Source organism: Podarcis bocagei (assembly GCF_964188305.1).
Source record: "Podarcis bocagei genome assembly, chromosome: 13".
Classification (NCBI taxonomy): Eukaryota; Metazoa; Chordata; class Lepidosauria; order Squamata; family Lacertidae; genus Podarcis; species Podarcis bocagei.
Window position 1 is genome coordinate 29227761 of NC_138138.1, and position 23610 is coordinate 29251370.

At 44.0% G+C, this 23610-nt stretch overlaps 2 protein-coding genes across 9 annotated transcripts in view; both read left to right on the forward strand.

Annotated features, from left to right (window-relative positions):
- Positions 1-14659, forward strand: part of UBTF (upstream binding transcription factor) — a 45101-nt gene extending 30442 nt beyond the window's left edge. For all 5 annotated transcript variants that reach the window (XM_081168984.1, XM_081168988.1, XM_081168987.1 and 2 more), the window contains 8 exons: positions 1249-1404; positions 2027-2137; positions 2963-3051; positions 3938-4127; positions 4761-4808; positions 5939-6007; positions 7246-7395; positions 7944-14659. In XM_081168984.1, the coding sequence (XP_081025110.1) occupies positions 1249-1404; positions 2027-2137; positions 2963-3051; positions 3938-4127; positions 4761-4808; positions 5939-6007; positions 7246-7395; positions 7944-8057 (927 nt within the window). In that variant the 3' untranslated portion in view covers positions 8058-14659. The remainder of the gene's footprint in view (positions 1-1248; positions 1405-2026; positions 2138-2962; positions 3052-3937; positions 4128-4760; positions 4809-5938; positions 6008-7245; positions 7396-7943) is intronic.
- A 4177-nt stretch (positions 14660-18836) lies between these two features.
- The window catches only part of ATXN7L3 (ataxin 7 like 3), a 29254-nt gene continuing 24480 nt past the window's right edge, over positions 18837-23610 (forward strand). The window contains exon 1 of one of the 4 annotated variants that reach the window (XM_081168760.1): positions 18837-18956. The gene's annotated coding sequence lies outside the window, so the exon portion shown is untranslated. Of the gene's footprint in view, positions 18957-19266; positions 19365-20589; positions 20920-23610 lie in introns of those variants that run through there. The other 3 variants (XM_081168761.1, XM_081168762.1, XM_081168759.1) reach the window with 3 other exon arrangements.

The following is a 23610-nucleotide window of genomic DNA, read 5'->3' on the forward strand; positions in this document are numbered from 1 at the left end:
TAAAACCTGGGTGAACATTTGTATTATTGGGTACCTCAGTTGTGATTGCTCCAGCCTTATGTTCCTAGTTGGCACTGTCTACCGAAATTTGTCATTGAAACTACAGGGTATACCTTATTTTCATATTGTTAATCTGCATAAAGATACATAAAGTTTGTCTGTGTTGCTTTGTTTTTCATTATCCTGCATCTGTACCAGGCCCATACTTGACATGTTCAAACCTCACTGCAGCTGTTTTCTAGTACTGGAATGGCACATTCAGGAGTGAGAGACCTGAAGCTCTAAAGCCAGAGTTATTAACTTTTGGCCCTCCAGCTATTTCTGGACTAGACCTTCCATTGACCATGCTAGCTGGGGCCAATGGGAGTTCCATTCTAGCAACATCTGGAGTGCCACAGCTTAGTCAAACCTGCTCTAGGGAGTGTAGCTTCAAATCTTCAGCTCTAATAATGTCTGTCTTTAAGATTACATCTGTGCACAGAAAGAGGTATACATCCACAAGACTCCTTGAATTTAGCACTTTAAAAATATTAGTTTCTGTGCTGATTTTACTGCATCTCCCACATTATAAAAAAGAGATAATTTTAAAGGCAGAAAGATGTTTTTTGGGTGAAAGCAGTGAAGAATAACTGATTTTAATGGGGGAAAGAAAAAATGATAAATGACCTTATGGTACAACAAAAGTGCAATGTTTGTTTTTATCTTGCAAATAATTAAATAGCAGAAATTTGGTTGCAGTTCATAAAAGCAGTTAGATAGCTTGTTAGCCATGTTTTTAATGTACTAACAGAGAAACTTCCTTACACGAAAACCTGCAACTCGTGCAGAAAAAAATAATACAGATGTTTTTCAAGAGGACACGCATACAATGTTTTGTTCTGTATGTTTTTCGAAAGTGCTGGGTCAGGCTTATAGTGGGACTCACATAAATTGAGCTCCTGCAAGTGCAGGTCACAAGGCTGTTCAGAGTTTTTTAACCACCTTAATTTGTGTCCAGAAGCTAATAGATTGGCCCATAACTGATTATTCTGCTTTGGTTTAAAACCTGCTGTTCCTCCGGTTTAACAGCTTTCTTCCTCAAAATCTGTGTCACAGACGTGGGGGAGAACCACTGCATCATTAAGCCACACACTCCAAAACACAGTTTCAGTGCTTAACTTTTCCCCCCCAGCCAGCCTGGTTTTCTGTGTTTCTTACCAATCAGTAATGGGTTTTGCAAAGATTTTGACCATGCGTGTTGTTTTCTAGGCCAAGTACAAAGCTCGTGAGGCTGCCATGAAAGCTCAGACAGAAAAGAAGCATGGTTCCGACAAGGAGGATCGCGGCAAACTTCCCGAGTCACCGAAAACAGCTGAAGAAATCTGGCAGCAGAGTGTCATTGGAGATTATCTTGCTCGCTTTAAGGTAAAGTGGGGCAGCAGAGGCCTAGTTTCATAATGGAATGACCTGCAGTGTGTCATTAGCAAGACATGTGAGTGACAAAGCAGAGAGTCATATAGCTTTGAATTGCTCCAAAATAGAGGCAGGAGTCTGCAGAAGGGGGGGGGGGCTGACTGACAACATGTCTTGTAGAGGAGTGAGGAGGTGGTTTCCAGCTTGGAATTTACTTCAGAGACTCAAGAAGGAGATAAACAAGGGGCAGCTCCCATCTGGTGGGTGTCCGGAGGAAGAATGTCAAATCAGATGAGCTGTGCTAATGGGAACTGTGGCTGTAAATAGGGCTGATGTTATTATTGCCATTGAATTGATCAACTGTAATATGAGGGATGGTAGCATGAGCCAAAGGCGTGCAAGTCTTCCCTTGTGGGGAAAGGGCATAAGTTTTGGCCCCTGGTTTGCACGCTGCAGAACTCATGAGATGACCAGCGTAGAACGTGGGTTACCAGGTAACCAACCTGCCTTTTTCAGGTGGTAGCTGGCATGAAGTTAGGATAGAAGTGGTGGGCTCAAAGTGGGGAGTTGTCTGAGCTCTGCACTTTTATGGAGTCCATGATAGTATATAGTATCAGCTTCCCTTCTGTTTTAGAATGACCGAGGGAAAGCACTAAAAGCCATGGAAGCCACCTGGAACAACATGGAGAAGAAGGAGAAACTGATGTGGATCAAGAAGGCAGCAGAAGACCAGAAACGATATGAGGTTGGTCAGTCTTTTGTTAAAAAAAAACAACCCACCCCACCTAGTATTTTTCACTTCAGTGTGATTGCACTGCATCGAGTGTGTGTGTGTGTGCACAGTTTCCACAGGAATGCAGAAAAACAATCCTGTGTGGTACTGGGCACAGAATATCAACTTCCAAAAAACCAGCCAGTTTCTGGCTGTATGGAGATATGCTTAAATGTAAGTGGCTTGTGCTTCCTGCCAGTGAAATGGTGGAATAAGATTATGCATAATTACACAGATTACATACATTCTCTTGTCTTTTCTTGGCTTAGAATCTGGCTTGCCAGAGTTCTAAATTTTAATTAATTTTCTCTAGCAACTTTTATTCACAGCTCCTCTGTTTTACAGCTCAGGAATGGGAACCATTGGTTTCTGCTCCAGATTTCTGCAGCCCTGTAAATGAGACAAGAAAGTTACTAGCCGAAGAGCTAGCAGAAGAGAGACAGAAAACTGCATTCTTTTTGTAGCAGCCTGCTTGGTTCTGTACTGGGCTCAGAGAAGGAGCAGGGCACTCAATTTATTCTTGGTTTGCCTACCCTGCATGTAATTCCTTGCCACCTCTGGCTAGGAGGTTAATACTTAAAATACAAGGTTGAAGCTCTGTATACTTTTCTTGGTAGGTAGTTTTCTGGGTTGTTGAGGAAAGCTAGCAAATGTCCAATGTTTGCCTCATTGAAGGCTTAGGCATCTGCATGAAATAGGAGGGCGGGTCAGCCTTTTTAATTTTTCTGACATTTTTCATTGAGCTGGACCAGGCTTCTCAGCTTTGTAATTCTGTTTCTTCTTTATTTTGTTCTGCAGCGAGAACTGAGTGAGATGAGGGCGCCACCATGCACAACAAATTCCTCCAAGAAGATGAAATTCCAGGGTGAGCCGAAGAAACCCCCCATGTGAGTATTGCCATTGAATTAAAAAAAGAAAAGCAGGGTTGTATGTGTGTGCTTATATGTTTTGTGTTCTGAGTTGTGGTTATGGCTTACAAACGCACAGTGGTGAGGAATCAGTGGCCTTCCTGAAGTTAAGTCAACTTCAGTAGGTGGATAATTGATTGGTTTAAAGGCAATCTATAAATACTGTAAATAAAATAAAATAAAAAGTTCACCATACGTAACTGAAGCACAATTAACATTTCTGGAAGCCCAAGATCATATTAAAACTGATGAACCAAAACTAAACAGCAGCAATAGAATAACTTCTAAAAAGTCTTAATTCTCCTAAAGATAAGTGAAGTTTCTGAATGGAGCCAAGAGCCAAGAGAAAAAAACAGTTGAGCTTCCTAGGAGATGCCATTTGAGTTCTGTGGCTACCACTGAAAAGATCTGTTTGTTCCCTGTGGAGAGCAGGGTGGCATCCAGAGAGAGTGCCTGTGTTTGCATATCGTACTCAACCATGGTTATGTGCATGAGCAAGAAGGAACCACCACAAGCCTTTGTCTCAGTATACCTTTGCCCTCCTTCCGTGTGACCGGGAGGAGGATTTTGCAGAGCTGCATTCCACTTCCCACAAAATCAGACTTACCATTTCTTATGAAATGGCGATAAGAGTGTAAAACAAATTGGTAAGTTTCCAAACAAACCAAAGTTTGTTTGGAAACTCTTAAGGGCAGTGGGGAGGTTCCGGCTGCTCCTTTCTGCCTCTGAAACCATGGTTTAGCAATGCATGTCAACCCATATCACTGAGTTTTCCAGTATATTAAATAGATCCTGCCATCAGTCCTGCTGTCTTTCTTCCTCCTGCCCATTCACCTGTAACTTCTCTCTTTTGTGTCCTCACCAGGAACGGGTATCAGAAGTTTTCTCAGGAGCTGCTTTCAAATGGTGAACTTAACCATCTTCCTCTGAAGGAGCGGATGGTGGAGATTGGAAGCCGCTGGCAGCGCATCTCTCAGAGCCAAAAGGAACAGTACAAGAAGTTGGCTGAAGAGCAGCAGAAACAGTACAAAGTACACCTGGATATGTGGCTCAAGGTGAGCTGTCAGTTGGGGGAAGGCACAAGAACAGGTAGCAGCTCCTTGAGAAGATCAGAGTGTTAGCAGTGAAGCATCCGTGTGAAAGCCTTCCAAGTCAAGCCATATTGACATTTGACTCTTGTTCTGCAACCAAAGACTTTCAATCTGTATGAAATTCTGCTCATCCCCAGTTCCTATCAGCAACATAAGCGTCCTAGACACTGTGTGAGCTTTCCCCACCTCTCATCTGTCCTCTGGCCTCATGGATCATCCTGCCACACAGAGCGCTCTCGCATGTTCGTATACCTTGTCTGAGGTTTTGTTCTGTGTTTTCTCTGCAACCCAAATCAAACTTCCTCTACCCTGACAGCATCTGCTTAGGCTTTTAGCATTTTCAGCCCTCCATTCCCTGCCTGTAAAATGGGAATAATTGTTCATAGGGCAGAACTCATTGAAGGACAGCCAGGGGCTTGCAAGAGGTGTCATATTAAAGTGCTGGCAAGGAATGATTCATCTGTGGTAATTATAATCTGGTTGCTTTATGTAGGGACTATAATCAATCCATCTTCTCCCACTCCCCATGTTTTGAACCACCTCCATAACATGCTTAATCTTGGCTTCTCACTCATCCCCCTTCTGTCTTCTCTGCAGAGTTTGTCGCCACAGGAGAGAGCTGTGTACAAGGAACATACCTCCAATGTAAGTGTCTTGCAAGTGTTTGGAGGGGACTGGCAGGGGTATTTTTTCAACGACCTCTGAAATACAGTATAGCTTGGAAGTGAAAGGAAGGGAATCTCTTCATGCCTGAAGTCTAGGGTTCCATGTTCTGTAACTCTGGTTAGGTCAGAAACGAGGAACCTTTGCCCCCCCCCCCAAGAAAAAGCTTCATTTTTGTCTGTATGGAAGATGGAGATGGTTATGCGAGTATAGAAACCCGCCTACCGTACAAATGTAAATATTACATTCATTGTTCTGTCCACTTGCCTCTGGCTCCTATCAGTGGCTTTCCCCGAAGGAAATGTGGCCCTCTGACTGAAAAGGGATACCTATCCCAGCTGGACGTGCATCAGATAAAAGTGTACCAGTTACTGTTTGAAAGCTGCTCTGAATTAAACAGGGTATTTATGGTTATTGAATTGGTACATTTTGATTTAATAATAGGATAGATTTCCAGGATGTTAGAAGAACTCTTGAGTAGAAAAAGCTTAAGTTGCCTTTGTATTTTCCTCCTGCTGCTTGTTTTAACATTTTTGGCATCAAGTCTTCAGAATCTAGTGCCACAAGAACTAGATTGTTTGTCAGGGGCACATTTGATTTTTGCTAGAAATGGAGGATTGGGGAAGGGGCAGGCTAGATACTAGCTTGCTGAAAAGAATGCAAGTGTTATCCTTGCCACTGGTGCTGTCATGGGTGCCACATAATAATGAACCCATTTTACATTTATAGAAATCTTTTAATGTGGCAGCGCCGACACTTTGGAACTCCCTGCTTAATGACATCAGGCAGGCACTTTCACTGTACTGTACTGCTAAAAACATTTTTGTTTAGACAAGCCTACCAGATACCAAGAACATTGGCGTATGTTTTAATCTGTTTATTGCTGATTTTAATTTTTTAAGAGTTCTAAATTGTTGTTAATTACAATTAGCAATAATTTTATTGTTTTATTCTTCTTGCAAACTGCTTTGAGGGTTCTTTCTTTTTTTACAATCAAGCAGTATATAAATTTTATGAAAATAAATAAATGTTATAAATTTTATAAAATAAATAAATGTTGACTCCTCCCCCCCTCTTTCTAACACTGCCCCCTCCCACTTGTATCTCAACAGAAACGCAAGAACATGGGGAAGATGCGAGGCCCAAATCCTAAAATGAAGCCCTCGGTGCAGTCCAAATCAGTAAGTGCTTTAACACTTCTTCCTCTTCATCATGCAGCTGTTACCCACAATGGAATAATCCAGGGAAGCTTGTTCCAAGGTTTGCCTTGCCTTAAATCAGCCCAAAATGGCTGATTTAATGAAGCCATTTTGAAAGTGTTAAAACTGACCCCAGGAACTCTGCTTTCTTTCTGAACTGGTCTGGTAAAGCATTGCAAATTATTGTAAAAGTTCTTGCTTGCTTGCTTCTTATTTCTAACAGGGGAGGGAGCCAAATTCTATGCAGGTGATTGATCTGATGGCTGGGGCCCACTGATCTTCCACTGGGAAGGAGAGATGCAATCTCCCTATAGTTAGTTATATGGTAGGGTTGCCATTCATCCAGGATTTCCCAGACGTAGCCAGAATACTGCAGTCGGAAGCAGTGTCTGGGTGTAAGTCGCTAAAATTTCCAGGGAAATCCGGACGTATGGCAACCCATGTTGGCAGTGTCTTTTTTGCCGATTAACTTTAAAAATAGCTCAAAAACGTCATTTTTAGTTCAACAGCTTTGCCAAGTAAAGCTCAACAACCCCATTATAGGGAATGTAGTTTTTTTCCCCTCTGTAGCTAAGGGGCGCAAGTAACTTTGCTTCCATGAGCATCAGTTGATTCGCATGACAAATTGTAGGAAGGATTGTTAAAATTATTAGTCCCAGGAAGATGATGTTTGGATGGGGAGAGGGTTTCTGCTGCACTTCAGGTACTGATAACTGGAGAGCTGTTTGCTCTTCAGACCCCTTTGCTTTTCTTTCTTTCATTTTGGTCTTCTCCACTTTCCTTAAGTGGGCATGCTTGAAGTTGCAAATGTAAAAATCCTGGAGCTCTTGAGCATTTCATTAAAAATAAACCAGTGGTGCAGCAGTTAATTTTCTATAGTGAGAACTTTGGGTTGTTGAGCTAGCTTTCTTTTAACAGAATATTGGGGCAGAAGGGGCATATATTTTACCCTCCTTTGTAATTTCTGGCACAGCTATATTGCATTCAGTTTCATTTAAGGCCCTGAACCATGCCTGTGCCACCCTGGTGAGCACCTTCACATTTCATCCACATGCAAGAAAGCACATTTTGAGAAATAGGTTTATGTTTGGCCACTTGGGGTTCTTACTGTGGACTCTTGGGTGTATAAAGGTGAATGCCATCTGTTGAGCTCTAGGTACGTTGCTGGTGTTTTCAGCCTACCTCTCCCATGTCTCTGTTAAATCCTGTGTGGTTTGCAGGAATCTGAGGATGAGGATGATGATGATGATGACGACGATGATGACGATGAAGAGGAAGAGGAGGAGGACGACGACAATGCTGACTCCTCTGAGGAGGGAGGGGATTCCTCTGATTCAAGTAGTGAAGAGGAGAGCGAAGACGGGGATGAGGTGAGTGTGCGGGTGTCTGTACACTTCTCTATATACACTACCCTTTGCTCACACCTATTCTGCAAAACTGATTGTCAGGGCTGCGTGTTTCAGTGACTGCTTAACTGCTTGTTAAGCAGTGGGGGCTATCCCCAACAGCTGGGCTTTTCACAAGTTCAAAAGTGCAGTGCCTCTGAATATAACTAGAAGGCTTTTACTCTTTTAAAGTACAACCCTAGCATCCCACCCCCCACCCCCCGGTCCCACCCAAAACATGGTGGATAGCAAGGCTCCCAGGATAGATGGTGAGAGGTAATGAACGCAAGCCAGCACCTTGCATATGGAGGAACAAAAGCGCTAGTCAAGGAGCCGCTGTAAATGCATATATACATTTTCTGTCAAAGCGATCTAAATTCTGTACCAAGAAAACGCTGGATTCTAAAAATAAATAAATGTTGCATTTCCCAGTAAACTGAATTCTGCACCCCTGCTACATTCTGCAGTCCCTCAGCATCACCTTGGGTACCCACACTAGACATAACTTCATATCTTGCCTCTTCCCTCACCAGAATGAAGAAGAGGATGATGAAGAGGACGACGACGACGACGACGACAATGAATCTGAGGGCAGCAGCAGTTCCTCCTCGTCCTCAGGAGATTCTTCTGATTCGGACTCCAATTGAACCATCCCCTTTCTCCAGCCGCCTTTCTTGCTGTACTCTATTCGGTTTTGTTTTTCCGGATAAAAGTAACATCTACAGCTGGAGAGCTAGGATGGGGAGGAAAGGGAGGAAGGAAATCACTGTGGTTTAATTATCTTCCTCTCCTCGCACACCTCACATTGTATTTAACTGTGTGTGGTTGTGTGTGAGGGGAGCAGGGGGGTAGAAAATAGCTGACAACCAGCGGAGGGTTTTTTTGTGGCGGTGGTGTGGGGAGAGAATTTTTATTCTATACTCCTCTCTCTTATTCCTCCCCTCCTGAATCTCTCTGGGGGTCCCCCCCCCCTTTTTGTTGAGGTGGGCAGGGTCCTGGCAAAATACAGGCCCCTTTTTATTTCCTCCCCCCTCACATATCTACCCCCCCCCGCCCACCCCCAATTCTATCCACCAGCTTTGGACTTTGTACAAATTCTTTTTTTAAAAAAAACAAAAAACCAACATGGCAATGAGAGATTTCCCCACCCCCTTAGCAAACAGCCAGGGAGAGATGGGTTCCAGAGAGCACGAGCCATGGAAGGTTCTGGACTTTGCCAGTGTGACCCACCTCTCCTCAAAGTGGACAATCTTGTACAGTCTTGAAATTTTACACCTTGACGAAAGAGAACAAAATGGCCACAGCTGCACTTAGTTATTTCCTGTGATGAACTGGATATCCAGCAAACGTTTCCTGCTGAAGGAAACTGGATGGGAGGGTATATTTCACGTGAGTGCATGGCAAGGGTCAGGGAATAGAAAAGGAACTGAAGAAAAGGATTTCTTTTGCAGAGAGAATATCTGACTGGTATGCTGTCGCAGGAGAAGAGAATTTTGGGAGCTCCAAGGTTACTGACTTTATTTTGCAGGAGGTGGACTTTTTCTGTCGTTTTTCTGACCAGCATTTAAACAAAGACAGTAGTGGCCAGACCCCTTTGGGTTGTTGTTGTTGTTAATATATATATTTTTTTTTACAATGAAGTGACCAATAATTGTACCAAAATGGGGCATTTTGTTTGACTGTCTTTGGAAGCGGGAGGTTGGTTGTGGGTGGGATCCTCTGTGTCATTAAGCTTTTTTTTCAAAAAAACAACAAAAAAAATGTTTTATAAACAAAGTGAGACAACCATCTTTTTTACAACTAAATTATCCCATCTTTGAGATTGAGTACGTCATATGTCTCTCACCCTTACGCAGAGGCTGGGATCTTGGGAGTGGATGGGGTTTGTATATAAGTGGCACATAGATTCCCCTGGCCCCCCAGCATGCCTTGGTTTTATTCAGGCTGCATGTGTTCATTCAACTTTGGGCAGAGGAATGATGCCAAGAAGAGAATGATTCCAGCCACCAAGAAGTGTATTTCTTGGCCTCTTCTGTGGGGAATAGAAAAGGAAAGGAAACTCCAGTACCAACTTTGTGTTTGCCCTGTAAATGACATCAGAGCTAGTAGACATGCTATTTGGGGGTCAGGTGGTGGTGGTTGTAAAAAAAAGAAAAAGCAGCAACCACACCTCCTTCTCCCTTGTAAGATGCCCAATCATACAAAACATCACCATGCCACAAATTCCCCTACCCATTCTCCCAGGAGTAACTAAAGGGGTAGGGAAATTTGCAGCTTGGTGATTGCAAGAAACACTTTGTATGACTAGACATTACTGGGCAAAAGGAAGGGCCAGAACTACATGGCTGCTGCTTCCAAGGGCGTGTGTCTCCTGTAATGTTTAGTTCCAGCCTGAAAAAAGAACAAGAAACTATTACCTTGTTTGGATGTAAAACTAAGATGTGTGTTAGCTCTACTTGAGCAAGCCTTGGACATGTAAGCTTTCCCCTTGCTGTGAAGAGATCAGAAACATTTGTTTTCTTATTTAATTAACCATGGTTACTTGTTGTGTCCAAATGTGGACAAACTGGTTTAACTTTGCTTTACGGAAACAAGCCACAATTGGAAATCATGGTCTGTGATCCTGGCTTGTTTCCCTAAACCATAGTTAAGATTTGCCATAATATTAAACCATGGTTTATTGCAAACAGAGAAGAGAGTTTCTAATCTCACAGTGCAAGAAAGAGGAAGGGGGCGGATGCATGAGCCTGAGACTTGTTCACATAATGTTGATACACAGTTTAGCATAATGTCCAAACTAGATCAGTACAAATTAAATTGGCATTGGTGATTATCTCAGAAAAACAAGCTGGTATGTTGCATCTTGCTATCTAATTGGACAGGTGGTATTTAGGCAAAGCTCCTTTTGCTTCTTCCAATCCGTGTTTCCTGTCCTTCTGTTTCTTTAATATTTTACATGTAAAACATAATTTAGTTTATGAGAGCATGCACCCCTGACTAGCCTTTATTTTTACATTCTTTGGACGATTACCTGCTCTAATAATATGACAAGAAATTTCTCATTTTTAAGGCCAGATCCTGCGACTAGTGGCTTGTAGCCCCAATTTGGCCTGCAAGCTGGTTCTATACTATATCTTGGCTCTTCAGTGTCCTTCATAGCACCCTGTGTCTTCTGTTGACAAGCAAAATGAGAATTTTGCAAAACAAACTTCAAATGCATTGTAGTTTACAGAATTCATTGTTTCCCCTTGAAATATACTTTGGATTTTTATTTTTAAGCATATCCACCAGAAAAAGTACACACACACCCTTTTTATCCCTCCCCCCTTGTGGAAATTGAACACATGGCTTGTGCTTTGCCAATCTCTTTTGGGTAAGTCTGGAAACCTCATGAAGGAAACATGGTCTTCTAAAAAAAGACCTGGCTTCTAGCACTGCAGATACTCCCCTGGAGGGAAGCTGGACCATTTGAGAATGCAGTCAAGAGAGGGAGTTACAAAGGGCACTGAAGACCCTTCCAGATGCTGGACCACAGCTCTCATCATCCCTGATCGTTGGCCATGCTGCCTGGGGTTGATGGGAGTTGGAATTCAGCTACATCGGGAAAGCCACAGGTTAGTCAAATCCGATTTACAGGATAAAAAAACTTAACAGCAGTATTTCCCATTTAGTCTGCTTTTCTCTATCAATTCACTGTCTCTTGCAATGTCTTGCTGTGCCAAATGTATTCCTTCTGTTTGAGCATCTTGGCCCCACAGTTGCCCTTTGGAAGTGTGCTGTACCTCCATTCCATCACTGGGAAGAGTCCAGTTGCTAAATAATCTTATTTTGAACCAGCAACTCAAATATATACAAAAGTCTCCCACTATTGCAAAATGCCTTGGGATGACCTGCAGGTTTCAAGCATTGGAACTTTCCCTACCTTTGCTAGCATTTCTAGTTTTTTAAAAAAAACACCCACGTCATCTTGGGTAGCAAACTGTCAAAACTAGCCACAGGATTGTTATTAAACTTATATACACACCTGATAACAGGCACCACTGGAACCTGTTTAAACCTGGCTCCATTGAAATATTGAGTGGCTCTTGGTGGCCGTATTAATTTAGGAAAGAGTATTTTGCATTGTGGGAATGACTTGACTGAATAACATGCAAATGTTCCCATAACATACCTTGAGAAGTGCAGTTTTCCACTGTACTTTAATTGGGATGAACAACTTACTTCCATGAGCATTGACATATTGCAAAGCACATCAGTCTTGTTTATGAAGAGAAGTGCACCGTCACGTATGGGAGTGTGTGTTTGTGTGTATGCAGTTGTTGTGGGAATAGTTCGGACAAGTCAAGATTTTCCTCTGTTTTTTTTGTTTGTTTATGTTTTTGGTACATATTGGTCTGGGTTGCTTTGGGTTGAACTCTTGGAGGCAAAGCAACAGAAGTATGTTGTCTTTGGACAAGCGGTCGATCTCAATAGCCCTTTGGCTTTTCTGGCTTGGTATAAAATACCAGTAACACATCCAAGCAGGGATTTACTGAATAACACCAGATCATTTAGAGCAAAAGCTTTTCAGGGAAAAAGAAACTTACCTGAGAACATAGGAAATCAATTAATGTACAGTACACATGAAAATGGGTATTTTTGTGCCCTTGAATAGTACTCAAACGGTTATTAGTTTTTTGTGGATTCAGTACACTTGAAAAACCTCCAAAGATCTTGCAGACTTGAAAAGATATTATTAAGTACATGTAATCAAAACTAAAACCGTTGAAGTTGATAGACATGCTACTCAGGAAGAATCACTAAATGATGTAGGGTGTAAGCCACCCCTTTTGGGTGGGGCAAGGGTTTGGATTGGTAGGTGGAAGTGCTGCCACTGAAAAGGGACATTCCAAGGGAGGGGCTAAGTTGGCCACACTGCCATCAGTGGATAGCCCTGGGTCTGATGCTGGTCCAGCTTGGCATAGCATTTTGCCTGCCCCCGGCTTCGACCCTAGCCCATGTGCCTGGTAGGACTGCTAATGTGATGGCGGCTGTGCTGCTCTCTTAAGCCCTGCGAGGCAGTAACTCAGGTTTGAATGTCTTCCTAAAGCTAAACAACAGTGGAGCTTTATGATGATGATAAATAACCATTTACAAGAAATATAAGAAAAGAGTGGCAACATGTAAAATCTTAAGTAATCCGTTCAACGTTTGCTTTTTAAGTCTGTATGATCACCAACACGTTCTCATTCCTGAAGTTCTTCGGGTTATTCTATAAATCCTTGCCTGCAACCTGTCACTGACCTTGAGCTGGTGTATAAAAGATAAGTATTACATTTAAAAATGCTTACTATGTAGGGGTTTACTTGACCCAACATCTCATTTACATGGCTCTTCACCCATGTGCTGGTCCCTTGATATGCACAATTCCCACGCCAGTAATCTTTGATCAAGAGGGAAGCCTCACTGCCATGCAAATGAAGAGGCTATCACATGGGTTAAGAGTCTTTTCAAGCAAGGCACCAAACTACAGGGAGCCCGGCATGGGGGTAAGTACTGTCTCCAGATTATGTGGTTGGGCGTAATCTTCCTTTAGAACCAATAGGTGTTCCTCAAAGCTAGAAGTTGTTTTCAGTTGTTGTCATTGTACCTCATTCTGCAAGAGAATCCTGACGTGGGTGGGGGGTTAGACTTGTGAAGAAGTGTGGCAAGTTGTGTATGTTTCAGGTAACACCTTGTTGCCTCCTCCTTGCCCTCTGCCCGTTTGGTGCTAAGTTTTTCTCATTACGTGAACTGCATGGAAGCAACCAATAAATGCTTTTGCACAGGGAAGGCCCATACAGAAGCGTGCTAAGGGGGCATCATGGCTATGGATCCCCAAATCATGTGGAGTTTTTACATGTAATTGCCTCACCTTCCTTGAAGGCAGTGGAAGCTGAAACTCCATCCCTTTTAAGTGACCCTTTGGTAAGTGTATTTTAATCAGTTAACACCTCTTCTGTTGAGTTATTTCTTAGTGAACTTGTGGCTGGTATAATGTGTACTCTGATTCACACATGCGCACATCTTTTGTGGAGGTAGGCGAGAACCAAAACCTTAACATTTTTGGACTCCCTTTTTATATAATTTTCAAGCCTTTCCCAATTTTGTCTCTGCTGGTGTAGGGAAAACCTTGTCGCCTCATAAGATGTTTGTCAGAACTTTGCCAGAAATGAGATGACCCAATGAAAATGTAGGATGCATCCATTTAGATGTACCTTTCTCACCTCAAGGAAGTTGGTTATCATTTGTGGAATGGAGGCATTTGTTCTGATGCAGCAAATGTGGCCACACGTAGAAGTAAATTACGCAAAATATCAGCGGCAGGGGGAGAAGGATTGCATACAATAACCAGGCAGTGTATGCAACACTTTCTGTTGTTCTAATGCAGCCTTCCCCACCTTGGTGCCTTCTCCAAAGGCCTGGCAAACCGGGACTGACTTGAGGGCATCAGGTTCAGGAAGTCTCTTAACAGATCCTACCCACTAGAAACCTGAAAAAAACACTTCAGCCATTGCCACATCAAGCTAGATTTCTCCACATTAACTTTGCTTTTCATTGCCATGTCTGAATTCTGATAGGATGTGCCCAGTCATGCACATTTGTCACACATCAACCCCTCTGATGCTCCTGAACTCTCTATTTCTGATTCCGTCAGTCAATCTTCCTTCCCCCTTTTCTCCTCTCTCTCATCCTTCTAAAGTGAAACACCTGGTTTGATTTTGCTGAATGTACCAGCTCTGTTGTATTTTAGTAGATGTGTTTTTTAAGTAAAAAAAAAAAAACCTTAAAAAAACCTTGTTCTTTAAAGTAAATTTCTTACAGTACTGATGTCTTTTTAAAAAAGAAAAAAAGTTACCAGGGGTTAGGGAGGGAGACAGATTGTACTGTAAGAAGGTGGGACTGAGTGCATTTTTGCACTGTTGACAAAATGTGATATTCCAGATAGAAGTTCTTGTGAAAAAGGAATCATTTTTTTTCTAATATTTAAAGTGTTTTTGTAGATTTAAAAAAACTTTAAAATGCCAAAAAATATTAAAATGTACTGGATTTCGGTTTCTATTACTAAATGGGACTTGGCAAGCTCAGGATGCTTTTGGTTTCCTTAGAAGTTTTTGCTATTTGCACCAACATGGCAAGAACTTCAGCCTCAAGTCTAAATAGACTTAAAACTGTGGATCTCCCTCCCCTCCTTTTTTTTCCCTTTTGTATAATAAAGAGCAAAAACAAAGCCTTTGTTCTCATGTCATTACTTGGAACATTAAAAAGAACTTGCAGGGAAAAGAGGATTTGAGGCTGTTTATATGGGTTGCTCTGTTCAAGTTGACCATATCTTTCATTTCTGGTGGATATACTAAGTGCTATTACTGTACTATTTTGCACTTTTTTGTGGTCCAGTAGAGCTGTGGACCTGGATATTGCCTTCCTCAAATGCAATCTGTTGCATCTCTGAAATATTGTACCTGAAATTAGAACTTCAGACTAATCCAGACAGCAAGGCAACATTTGTATCAACGCTTCTAAGGCACTCGGAGGCAATAAACTAAAGATATATCCCTCACAACACACTGAAATAGGTTAGGCTAAGAGACAGAGGGTGTGACTTGCCCAAGGCCATGAAGTGAGCTTTATGGTTGTATGAATATTTAAATCCAGACTGCAATTGTACACACACTTAATTTGGGGAGTAAATTCAGTGGCACCTACTTCTGAGTAAGCAAGCCTACCCAGTTAATGTCTTGGCTACTATTTTTTTCTTTGCAAAAGGTACTTGAGCGCAAGGCAGGTAAGTAGGCCTAAAGCCTGTTCTGAGAAAGATGGGCTAGACAATTTGAATTGAAATCCAGGCAAGTAGCTCTCTGGACTATGGCCCAAGTCGCTTTAAAGACTCATCCACTCTTAGAAATAATCACTGAATGTACATTATCTGAATGTTGCAGCCTACTAGGGCCTTCAGTTTCCCTCTTTGCCTGAAACATTCCTATTTATTTTAACAGTTACTGCAGAGGTGGAGAACCTTTGGCCCACCAGATGATATTGGACTTCCATCAGCCTCAGTTTCAAGGTCCACTGCCCCCTTATACTCTATAGCTGTGTTTCCCAAACTTGGGTATCTGTTTTGAACTACAATTCCTATCATCCCTGACCACTGGTCCTGCTAGCTAGGGATGGTGGGAGTTGTAGTCCAAAAACAGCCAGAGACACAAGTTTTGGAAACGCTGCTCTACAGCTACAGTGGTACCTCAGGTTAAATACTTAATTCGTTCCGGAGGTCCGTACTTCACCTGAAACTGTTCTTAACCTGAAGCACCACTTTAGCTAATGAGGCCTCCTGCTGCTGCTGCCGCGCCACCAGAGCCCGGTTTCTGTTCTCATCCTGAAGCAAAGTTCTTAACCTGAAGCACTATTTCTGGGTTAGCGGAGTCTGTAACCTGAAGCGTATGTAACCCGAGGTACCACTGTACTTTCATCAACAGCAAATAGCTCTTTCATTCTTCATGCCTCTTTCAGTGTGACCAAATGCCAGAGTTCTCCCTTTATGATAACTGGAAACCAAAGTGTGCTGTGAATGGGTGTGTGAAAGAAAATGGAACTGGGAGAGAACAGATACCTAGGATGGCAGCCATTTTGAGATCAGCTGCGGAAAGAATGGCACAGTATTAAAAGAGGTTTGCTCACCGCTTGGCTCCCGTGGCATCAATTTTACAAAATTATCAGTGGCAATAATCACATGGGATTCATAACTTAAATGCCGCAGCTGCTCCAACCCATGGACTCAGGTAAAATAAGCAGCTAGAACTATAACTTCCAGGGCAATCACACTGAGGAGCAGGGGCTATTGCTGATGCAGGAAAACTGGGAGCAGAGCAGTGGAGAATCTTGGTGTCTCAACTTTCATTGGCACGCTGTGTGACACCAAAATACAGCCCCCCTCCACTGCTGACCATTGGATTTCATGGTTGCGGCACGTGCTGTGGCACCCCAGAAACTCCGCACCCAGTGCCACCAAAAAGTCCTGCTCTCCTAGAGCCACTTTTGAGCAGAACCACTTTTAAAACATACGAAGAGTCTTGTTGCATGAGACCAAATGCCTGCAAAGTCCACCCCTCTGTTTCCCAAAGTGACCAACCAGATGCCTACAAGAGAATTACAAGCAGGGAATGAGGGCAATACCCCCCTCCCCCATGTTGTTCCCTATCATGGAGCGAAGTTGTGTCCATCACCACATCTTGTGGAAGCAAATTTCAAAGTTTTAATTATGTGGTGTGTGAAGATGTGTTCCCTTTTGCCTATCCTGATTCTTGCACCGTACAGCATAAATTTATATACCTCTTTTATGGTCCGTCCCCCTTATTTGCCTTCTTTTCCAGACTAGTTAGCTCCAAAGATTGTAAGGTCTCCTTGTAGGAACATTTGCTCTAACCGCCTGCCCCCTATTATGTTGATTGCTTTCTCATTCCTTGCTTGACCTGGTGGTCAGGGATGATAGTTGATGCAGCCCAATAGCATACTCTCCATCATTTATCTGATGAAAATAGGGACATCACATTCTATTATTACTACTACTACTACTGCTACCCTGCCCATTTGACTGGGTTCCCCAGCCACTTCCAACATATGTAAAAGTATAATAAAACATGAAACATTTTTTTAAAACTTCCCTATACAAGGCTGCCTTCAGATGTCTTCTAAAGGTTGTATTGTTACTTATCTCCTAGGCTTGGGGGTCGCATAACTCCCATACCCTCCAACATTTATCTGATGAAAATAGGGACGTCCTAAAGGAAAGTGGGACATTTTGGGATCAAATCAGAAACCGGGGCAATTTCTGTAAATCCAGGACTGTCCCTGGAAGACAGGGACACTTGAAGGGTCTGCGAAAGTAGCGGCGCATTTTAACACCATAGAGCTGCATCTGTGACACGTTGGAGACCAGGCTAAATGCATGCTGCTGCTCCATTCTGAAAATTTAACAATGCCTAGCATGAAAGCTTGAGGCCTAGGTGTAAACTACTATCAGTGCCAGAATTCAGCCCTGGAACAAGTAGGGTTATAATCAAAAGGGTATGTCTAAGAATGAGTAAAATACCTTCTCTCCCCCCCCCCCTTCTGAATAGTCACACATTACAGTTTAAATTCAAGCAATTTGGTATTATTACATTTATTTATATTCCTCCTCTTTCCCTGGAAGGACTTAAAAATGGCTTACAACTAAAATAGAAACAGGAGTCTATTTTCCTTGTATACTCAACCCCTTTCCACTAGTCTTAGAATCTGAGCACTTGGAGATGATGGGCAAATCCTATTTGGGCCTGTTTTACTCAACTAGTTTTGAACAGCTACTGTTGGGTAGTGGTGGTTTCAAATTAAGCAAGGAACGGAAGAGCAGACAACTGTGGCTGAGGTTGATGGGAGCCAGAGTCCGACAACTTGTGGAAGGCCACAGGTTCCCCTCTGCTGTGAGGATTTCAGCAAGATAAATGCAGATGATGTGGCTTGAATATTAAATGATGACTCTAAATGCTAGGTAGGGGTAGTAACCTTACTCCACGGACTACTGCCTGAGTACATAGGCCCTTCTGCCAATGTGAAGGCTCTTAACCACATGCTGTCTGCCTTTACAGTAGGCTGTGTTGCACTGATTTGAAACAGGCTGTTGTTTATTAAGTTAGTGATAAGCTGCAGGCAGGGGGAGAATGATAACATATTGTAGGGAAATGTAAATTGTAGGGAAATGGAAAAGCCCCTTGGGTGGAGGCAACTAAAATCAGGGAATCTGCTGGGGGAGGGGCACTTTATCCTTTCCCTACCTGCTTCTTTGCCAGTTCCAAAATCCCTCCTCCAGCAGCTGTCTGTTACATGCTTTTAATGCACTGGCAAAGCTATTGAGGGATATTAGAGCAGAGAAACAGTCATCGCCTTCACACACCAAACCACCACATCCACTACCTTCCCGCTCAATATCCTCTTCTGTTTTCCTCATCTAAAACCAGCAAGCTATCATTACATGCACTTGCACATATCAAGTAGTCTGGGCATCATTGCTCATTGTTATGCATTTTATGTTGCACTAGTGTCAAGCTACATGCACACACACATATTTAGCTTTGAGAGATCCAGAGGAAGTGGTCTGAAGAATTCCAGCTCTAGCAACATATGAACATTCTTTTAAAGACATCCCAAAGGCAATTTACTAGGTAAACAACTTCTAAATAATCCTGTTTAGGATTCGTTCACATAGAGTAGCTGCAATTAGAAAGGAAGCCTTTTGTGTGCCAAAGTTGTGAACATGTTGGAATGTTGGAAGGAGGAAGACTGACACATTCCATGATGCTCCGTTTAGAATGATGCTCTTTAGAAGAAAACTAAACTGGGGCTGCCTAGCAACCATTGCCAGGCAGAACAACCTCCCTGCTTTCAGAGCATCATTGCCACCAATATATCTGTGGGAGAGAAGACCCAAACTGGAAATAAGCAGAGGTGTTTGCAGGTCAGAAGAAGGAAGGAAATCTTTATATTGGAAAAAGGTGCATTTTGGTGACACCAAATGGGAGGAGTGGTGGCTGGATGGAGCTGAAGAGTAATCTAAACCAAAAGCGGGGTTTAACTGTGAGAGTATATGGTCACCAGGACTGTCAGGGACCAAAGTTTAGCCTTATTGGTTGGCACTGGGCAAATCTTTGTACATATTAGCCTTTATAAGACCAGTACCCATTGGGCACTGCTTTTACTGGCTAAAATTAGCCATAAAAGCTCCAAAAAGCCCACTTTATTGTTGGTTTGGAATGGAGGCTTAGTCTATCATGTTCTTGTACTACTTGAAAACTTCCCTTCCAGACCTTGACAAAGGCCCCACACCAAAACGTGGGGCCACCACACCACACTCGACCAGCTATGAGTATTCTGCCAGTAAGAAGATGCAAAGCAGCAGACAGGTAGGAGGAGGACTTGACTGTTCCATAACTGGAGCAAGGCCCTCTTAAACTGCCATCTTCACAACTGTATGGTTCTGCCCAGTACACAGTGCAAAGGACTAAATATCCTAGTGTAATACTTGATTTTTATTTCTATGCCAATGTTGTATGTTGTTCTGGTAATTTTTCAGAGAAGCAATACATAACAATTACCCCTTTAAAATAAAATAAGAAAAGTTGGTTTCTGATTGTTAGAAAAACCTTGTAAGTAATTTTTAAAAGCCGCATATTATTTTTTCTGTGACAGCACACAAAATCAGTGGGCTTGGAGAAAGCAGCCTAACCTGTCAATATTAGCACACTTAAATTTTCTACAGTTACAAATTCTTTAAGATGACGAAAACCAAGTTCTACAGAACCTGATTTCCGACATGTTATTATCACGACTGTTATATCCACCCACCCAAGGAGAGAAGTGACATTCTATAAAGACTGGCATTTTTCAATGTGGGGCTTGGATTTCAGAAGCTTGACCCTTAAACTGGCACCCATCCAAATGCGTGTGCTGTTGGGGAGATGGAGCTAGAGGTTGGGACATTTCGATCGAGCGGGACAGCAGCACTCAATTTGGGGTGAATTGGGGAGAGAAAGAATAGGAGACATGCCAAGGCACAAGCCTGGAAACAGAAATCCCTCTCATCCTGCCACTGCTCGCTCAGGGGCACTATTCTCTCCCCCCCCCCCCATATTTTCCTACTTTATGGGTTCCAGAGTTGAAAGTCTGAAAATAATGTCCGAGCCCCGCAGTAGTGAGTGACTCCCTCTCTGCAAACAGCTCTCTGCACCTGCTCAGAGGTGCTTTAAAACAATATTAATAATACCGATGATGTGTCCCTGCGTTGATTTAGCGCAGGCACTGAAGACGAGTGGCCAGAGCGCTGCGTCCCTTCGGCCAGTCCGTGGCACCCGAACGACAAGGTAGCCGCCAGCAGCAAACAGCAGCAGCACCAGCTCCTCGCGCACAACCTTGAATGACGAGAGATAGAGAGAGGGAGGGAGAGGCGGGCGAGAGGGGGAAGTAGGAGGAGCAGGAGGCCGCGCCGATTGGCCTCTCTGCGCCGCTCCGAGCTCCCGCATTGGGCGCTGCGGCTCACCCACCTCCCTCTCTCCTGTCCTCCGGCAGGTCCCGCCCCCTTGCCGGAGCCAACAAGTTAGGTTGCGCGCCTATTGCAAAAGGTGCCTCTCCCCCCCCAACCCGCCTTTCCCTTCCCTTATTGCTGCTGCTGCCGCCGCCGCCAATGTTGGTGCTGCCGCCGCCGCCGCTGCCGCTGCGGAGAAGGAGGTGGACGTGCTAGGCCGGAGCGCCCTGCCCACTGCCGCCGTCCCTGTGTCCCCTTCCTCCTGCCGGGGGCCTTGCGCTGAGCTGGGGCCCGGCGGGGAGGGGGCATGGCTGCTTCGCCTGGGGCCCGGCAGGCCGCCTGGGGGGCAGGCACGGGCAATCGGGGAAGGGGGACCCGGTGGTGAGGGGACTCCTCCTCCTCCTCCTCCTCTTCCTGCCTGCCTGCCTGTGCGTGGGGTAAGTCCATGGGGTGGGGTGGGATGCTGCTTGCCTCCAGCCCCTCTCTTTGCAAATCCCTCTATGTGTGCCTATGTGGGGGTGCTGTGGGAGGAGTTAGGGGTGCGCAGAGAGGAAAGGGTGGGGTGGAGGAAGGAGGGGGGTGTAGGAGAGGTTGGGGAGGGTAAACAAGTGTGGGGCGCTGGGAGCAAAAGGAAGGGGTTCGGGGTTTTATTTTTATTTTTTTGGAGGGGGATTAAGGTGCGCCTTGTTAGTTTGCATGGCTTTAAACGGAAATTAAGATGACTCCATGGAGGAGCAGTTGTTAAACTGGATGGCTCAACAGAGTCTTTATTTTTTCTCGTCCCCAAATGTTCACATCTCTGTCAGGGAGCAAAACAATAGCGAGGGCTGTTGCATCCATGCCTTTCCCAGAAGCATCTGGCTGGATGCAGGGTGCTGGGCTGGACAGACCTTTGACCTGATCCAGCGGGACACTTTTTCTCTTTCCCCCCCTCCTTTGCTCTCTCAGAAAGGATTAGGGAAATTCCTGATAGATTAGATCTGCTGAGAGCCAGTGTGGGGCAGTGGTTGGGCTGTTAGACCAGTGAGACCCAGGTTCGAATCTACCCCTCAGCCGTGAAACTTGCCACTGGGTGACCTTGGGCCTGCCACCCTCCCTTAACACAGTTGTTGTGCAGATAAAAGGGGAGAAAGAGAAGCTCCTTGAAAGACGTGGGTTATAAATTGTAATCATCCAGCTAACTCTACTTTGATCCATACCTCCATGTGCATTGGCATGGTATCCCTGGATACCAGATGCTGGGGGGCATCCAATGGGCAAGGGCTGCTGCCCTCATGCCCTGCTTGTAAGCTTCAAGGGTATCTGCCCAGCTGCTGCTGGATTTCAGGTACCATTGCTCTGGTATGGCAGTTGTTCAGCAAGCAGAGAAGAGGAGGATGTTAAAGTGAGTCTGGGTTTTTCTGGGGGTGGAAAAACAGTCAGCTATGGGATGTGGCTGGCAAGTCGACTTGTGGGATGGAGTGCTTAAAGTGGGTTTGAGGGGCTAGCAAGTGAAATAAGCAGTTAAGTTATGTTGCAGAGGGGAGAAAGGTGTGGTGGTATTCAGGGTGGGGCAGGGGAAGAGAAAGATTGGGAAAGCAGCTATAAGTCTTAAGGAAGGGATTAGAAAGTAAATAAGTGGGGCGGGAGAGGAAGTTAATGAGAATGCAGCAATTAAATAGGGTGTGGGGGATATTGAGTTTGAAACAGTGGGGTTGACAACATTGTGGTTGAAGGAAGGAGACTGGGCAGAGAAGTGATATGCTTTGGCAGGGGTCAGGCCCAGGTCTGTTTTTGGGTGTGTGGGTGTGCTGAAGATAGGATTAAAAGGTTAAGATGAACTGGCCATGATAGGAGGAGACTTCCGGGGGAAACGTAGTAGCAGGAGTAAATATGTGAGTTCATGGTAGAATCATAGAGTTGGAAGAGACCCCATGGATCACCTAGTCCAATCCCCTGCATTGCAGGAATTGCAACTAAAGAATTCATGACCAGTGGCCATTCAACCTCTGCTTTAAAATCTGCATTGAAGGAGAGCCCACCACTTTCCAAGGTAGTCTGTGCTGCTGCCTTACTGGTAGGTAAAAAGAGGCAGGAAAAGAGGGGTATGCTTTGGTGCCTGTGTGATGTAAAGGCAGTGAGAAACCTAGAATGTGGGCTTGATCTAAAGCACTGTTTCCCAAACTTGTGTCTCTGGCTGTTTTTGGACTACAACTCCCATCATCCCTAGCTAGCAGGACTAGTGGCCAGGGATGATGGGAATTGTAGTTCACAAAACAGAGTTGGGAAACGCTGATCCAAAATGACAACTCTTGTAGTTTGGACAAGCTGGCCCACAAAGTACCGTTGTCTTCAGAAACTCAGATGGGCTGAGTCTTCACCAGGTGCATGTAAAAAAGTGTGTGTGTGTGTGTATTGGAACATGCCCATCCCACCACTAACTTAGTTGTTTTGCCAGGTATGATTTCAAGCGGATCTCACTCCCAGAACCTGTTTCCAGAATATGGGAAGTAATAAGCACAAAAGGGTGCCTCTGAGCAGACCTAGAGTGCATTACTCTCACTGGGTGTTTTTTTAAGTGCACATTTAGCTTATTACTATTATTTTATAAAATATATATAGCAAAGGGCAAACAATATACCAAAGAAAATAACAGAAAGCACTCATATTGTACACAACACAAATTCCAGCAGGAGGAAAGAAACTATATTGCTGTGTTGAGTAATGGCAGCCTGCCCACCACATGTATCGGGGATTAGGACATCCAGGTGAGAGAGAATTTTGTTCTGCAGTGGGGATTTGTGCCTGAGCCCTTCTCTACCACCAAAATGCTTCTGGATCTGTGTCATGCTCCCAAATTATACCCTGCTTAAGGGAGTGGGGAAGAACAGCAGTTTCCTAATGAAACAGTCACTTTGTTTAATCACGTTGTGGAGACACAACTTTTCAGGATCAGAATTGGTCATGGGTTCTATGGCTTCGAGCAACCTTTTCCAACCTATTTCCGACCGTGGCTCACTTGCGACCTTGTTTCCTTCCTGTGCCATTCCCCTTGGGCTTGGCCAGGGGCGCAGGGAGGCAGCTACCCTCCCCCAAATACCATATTTTTTGCTCTGTAAGACTCACTTTTTCCCTCCTAAAAAGTAAGG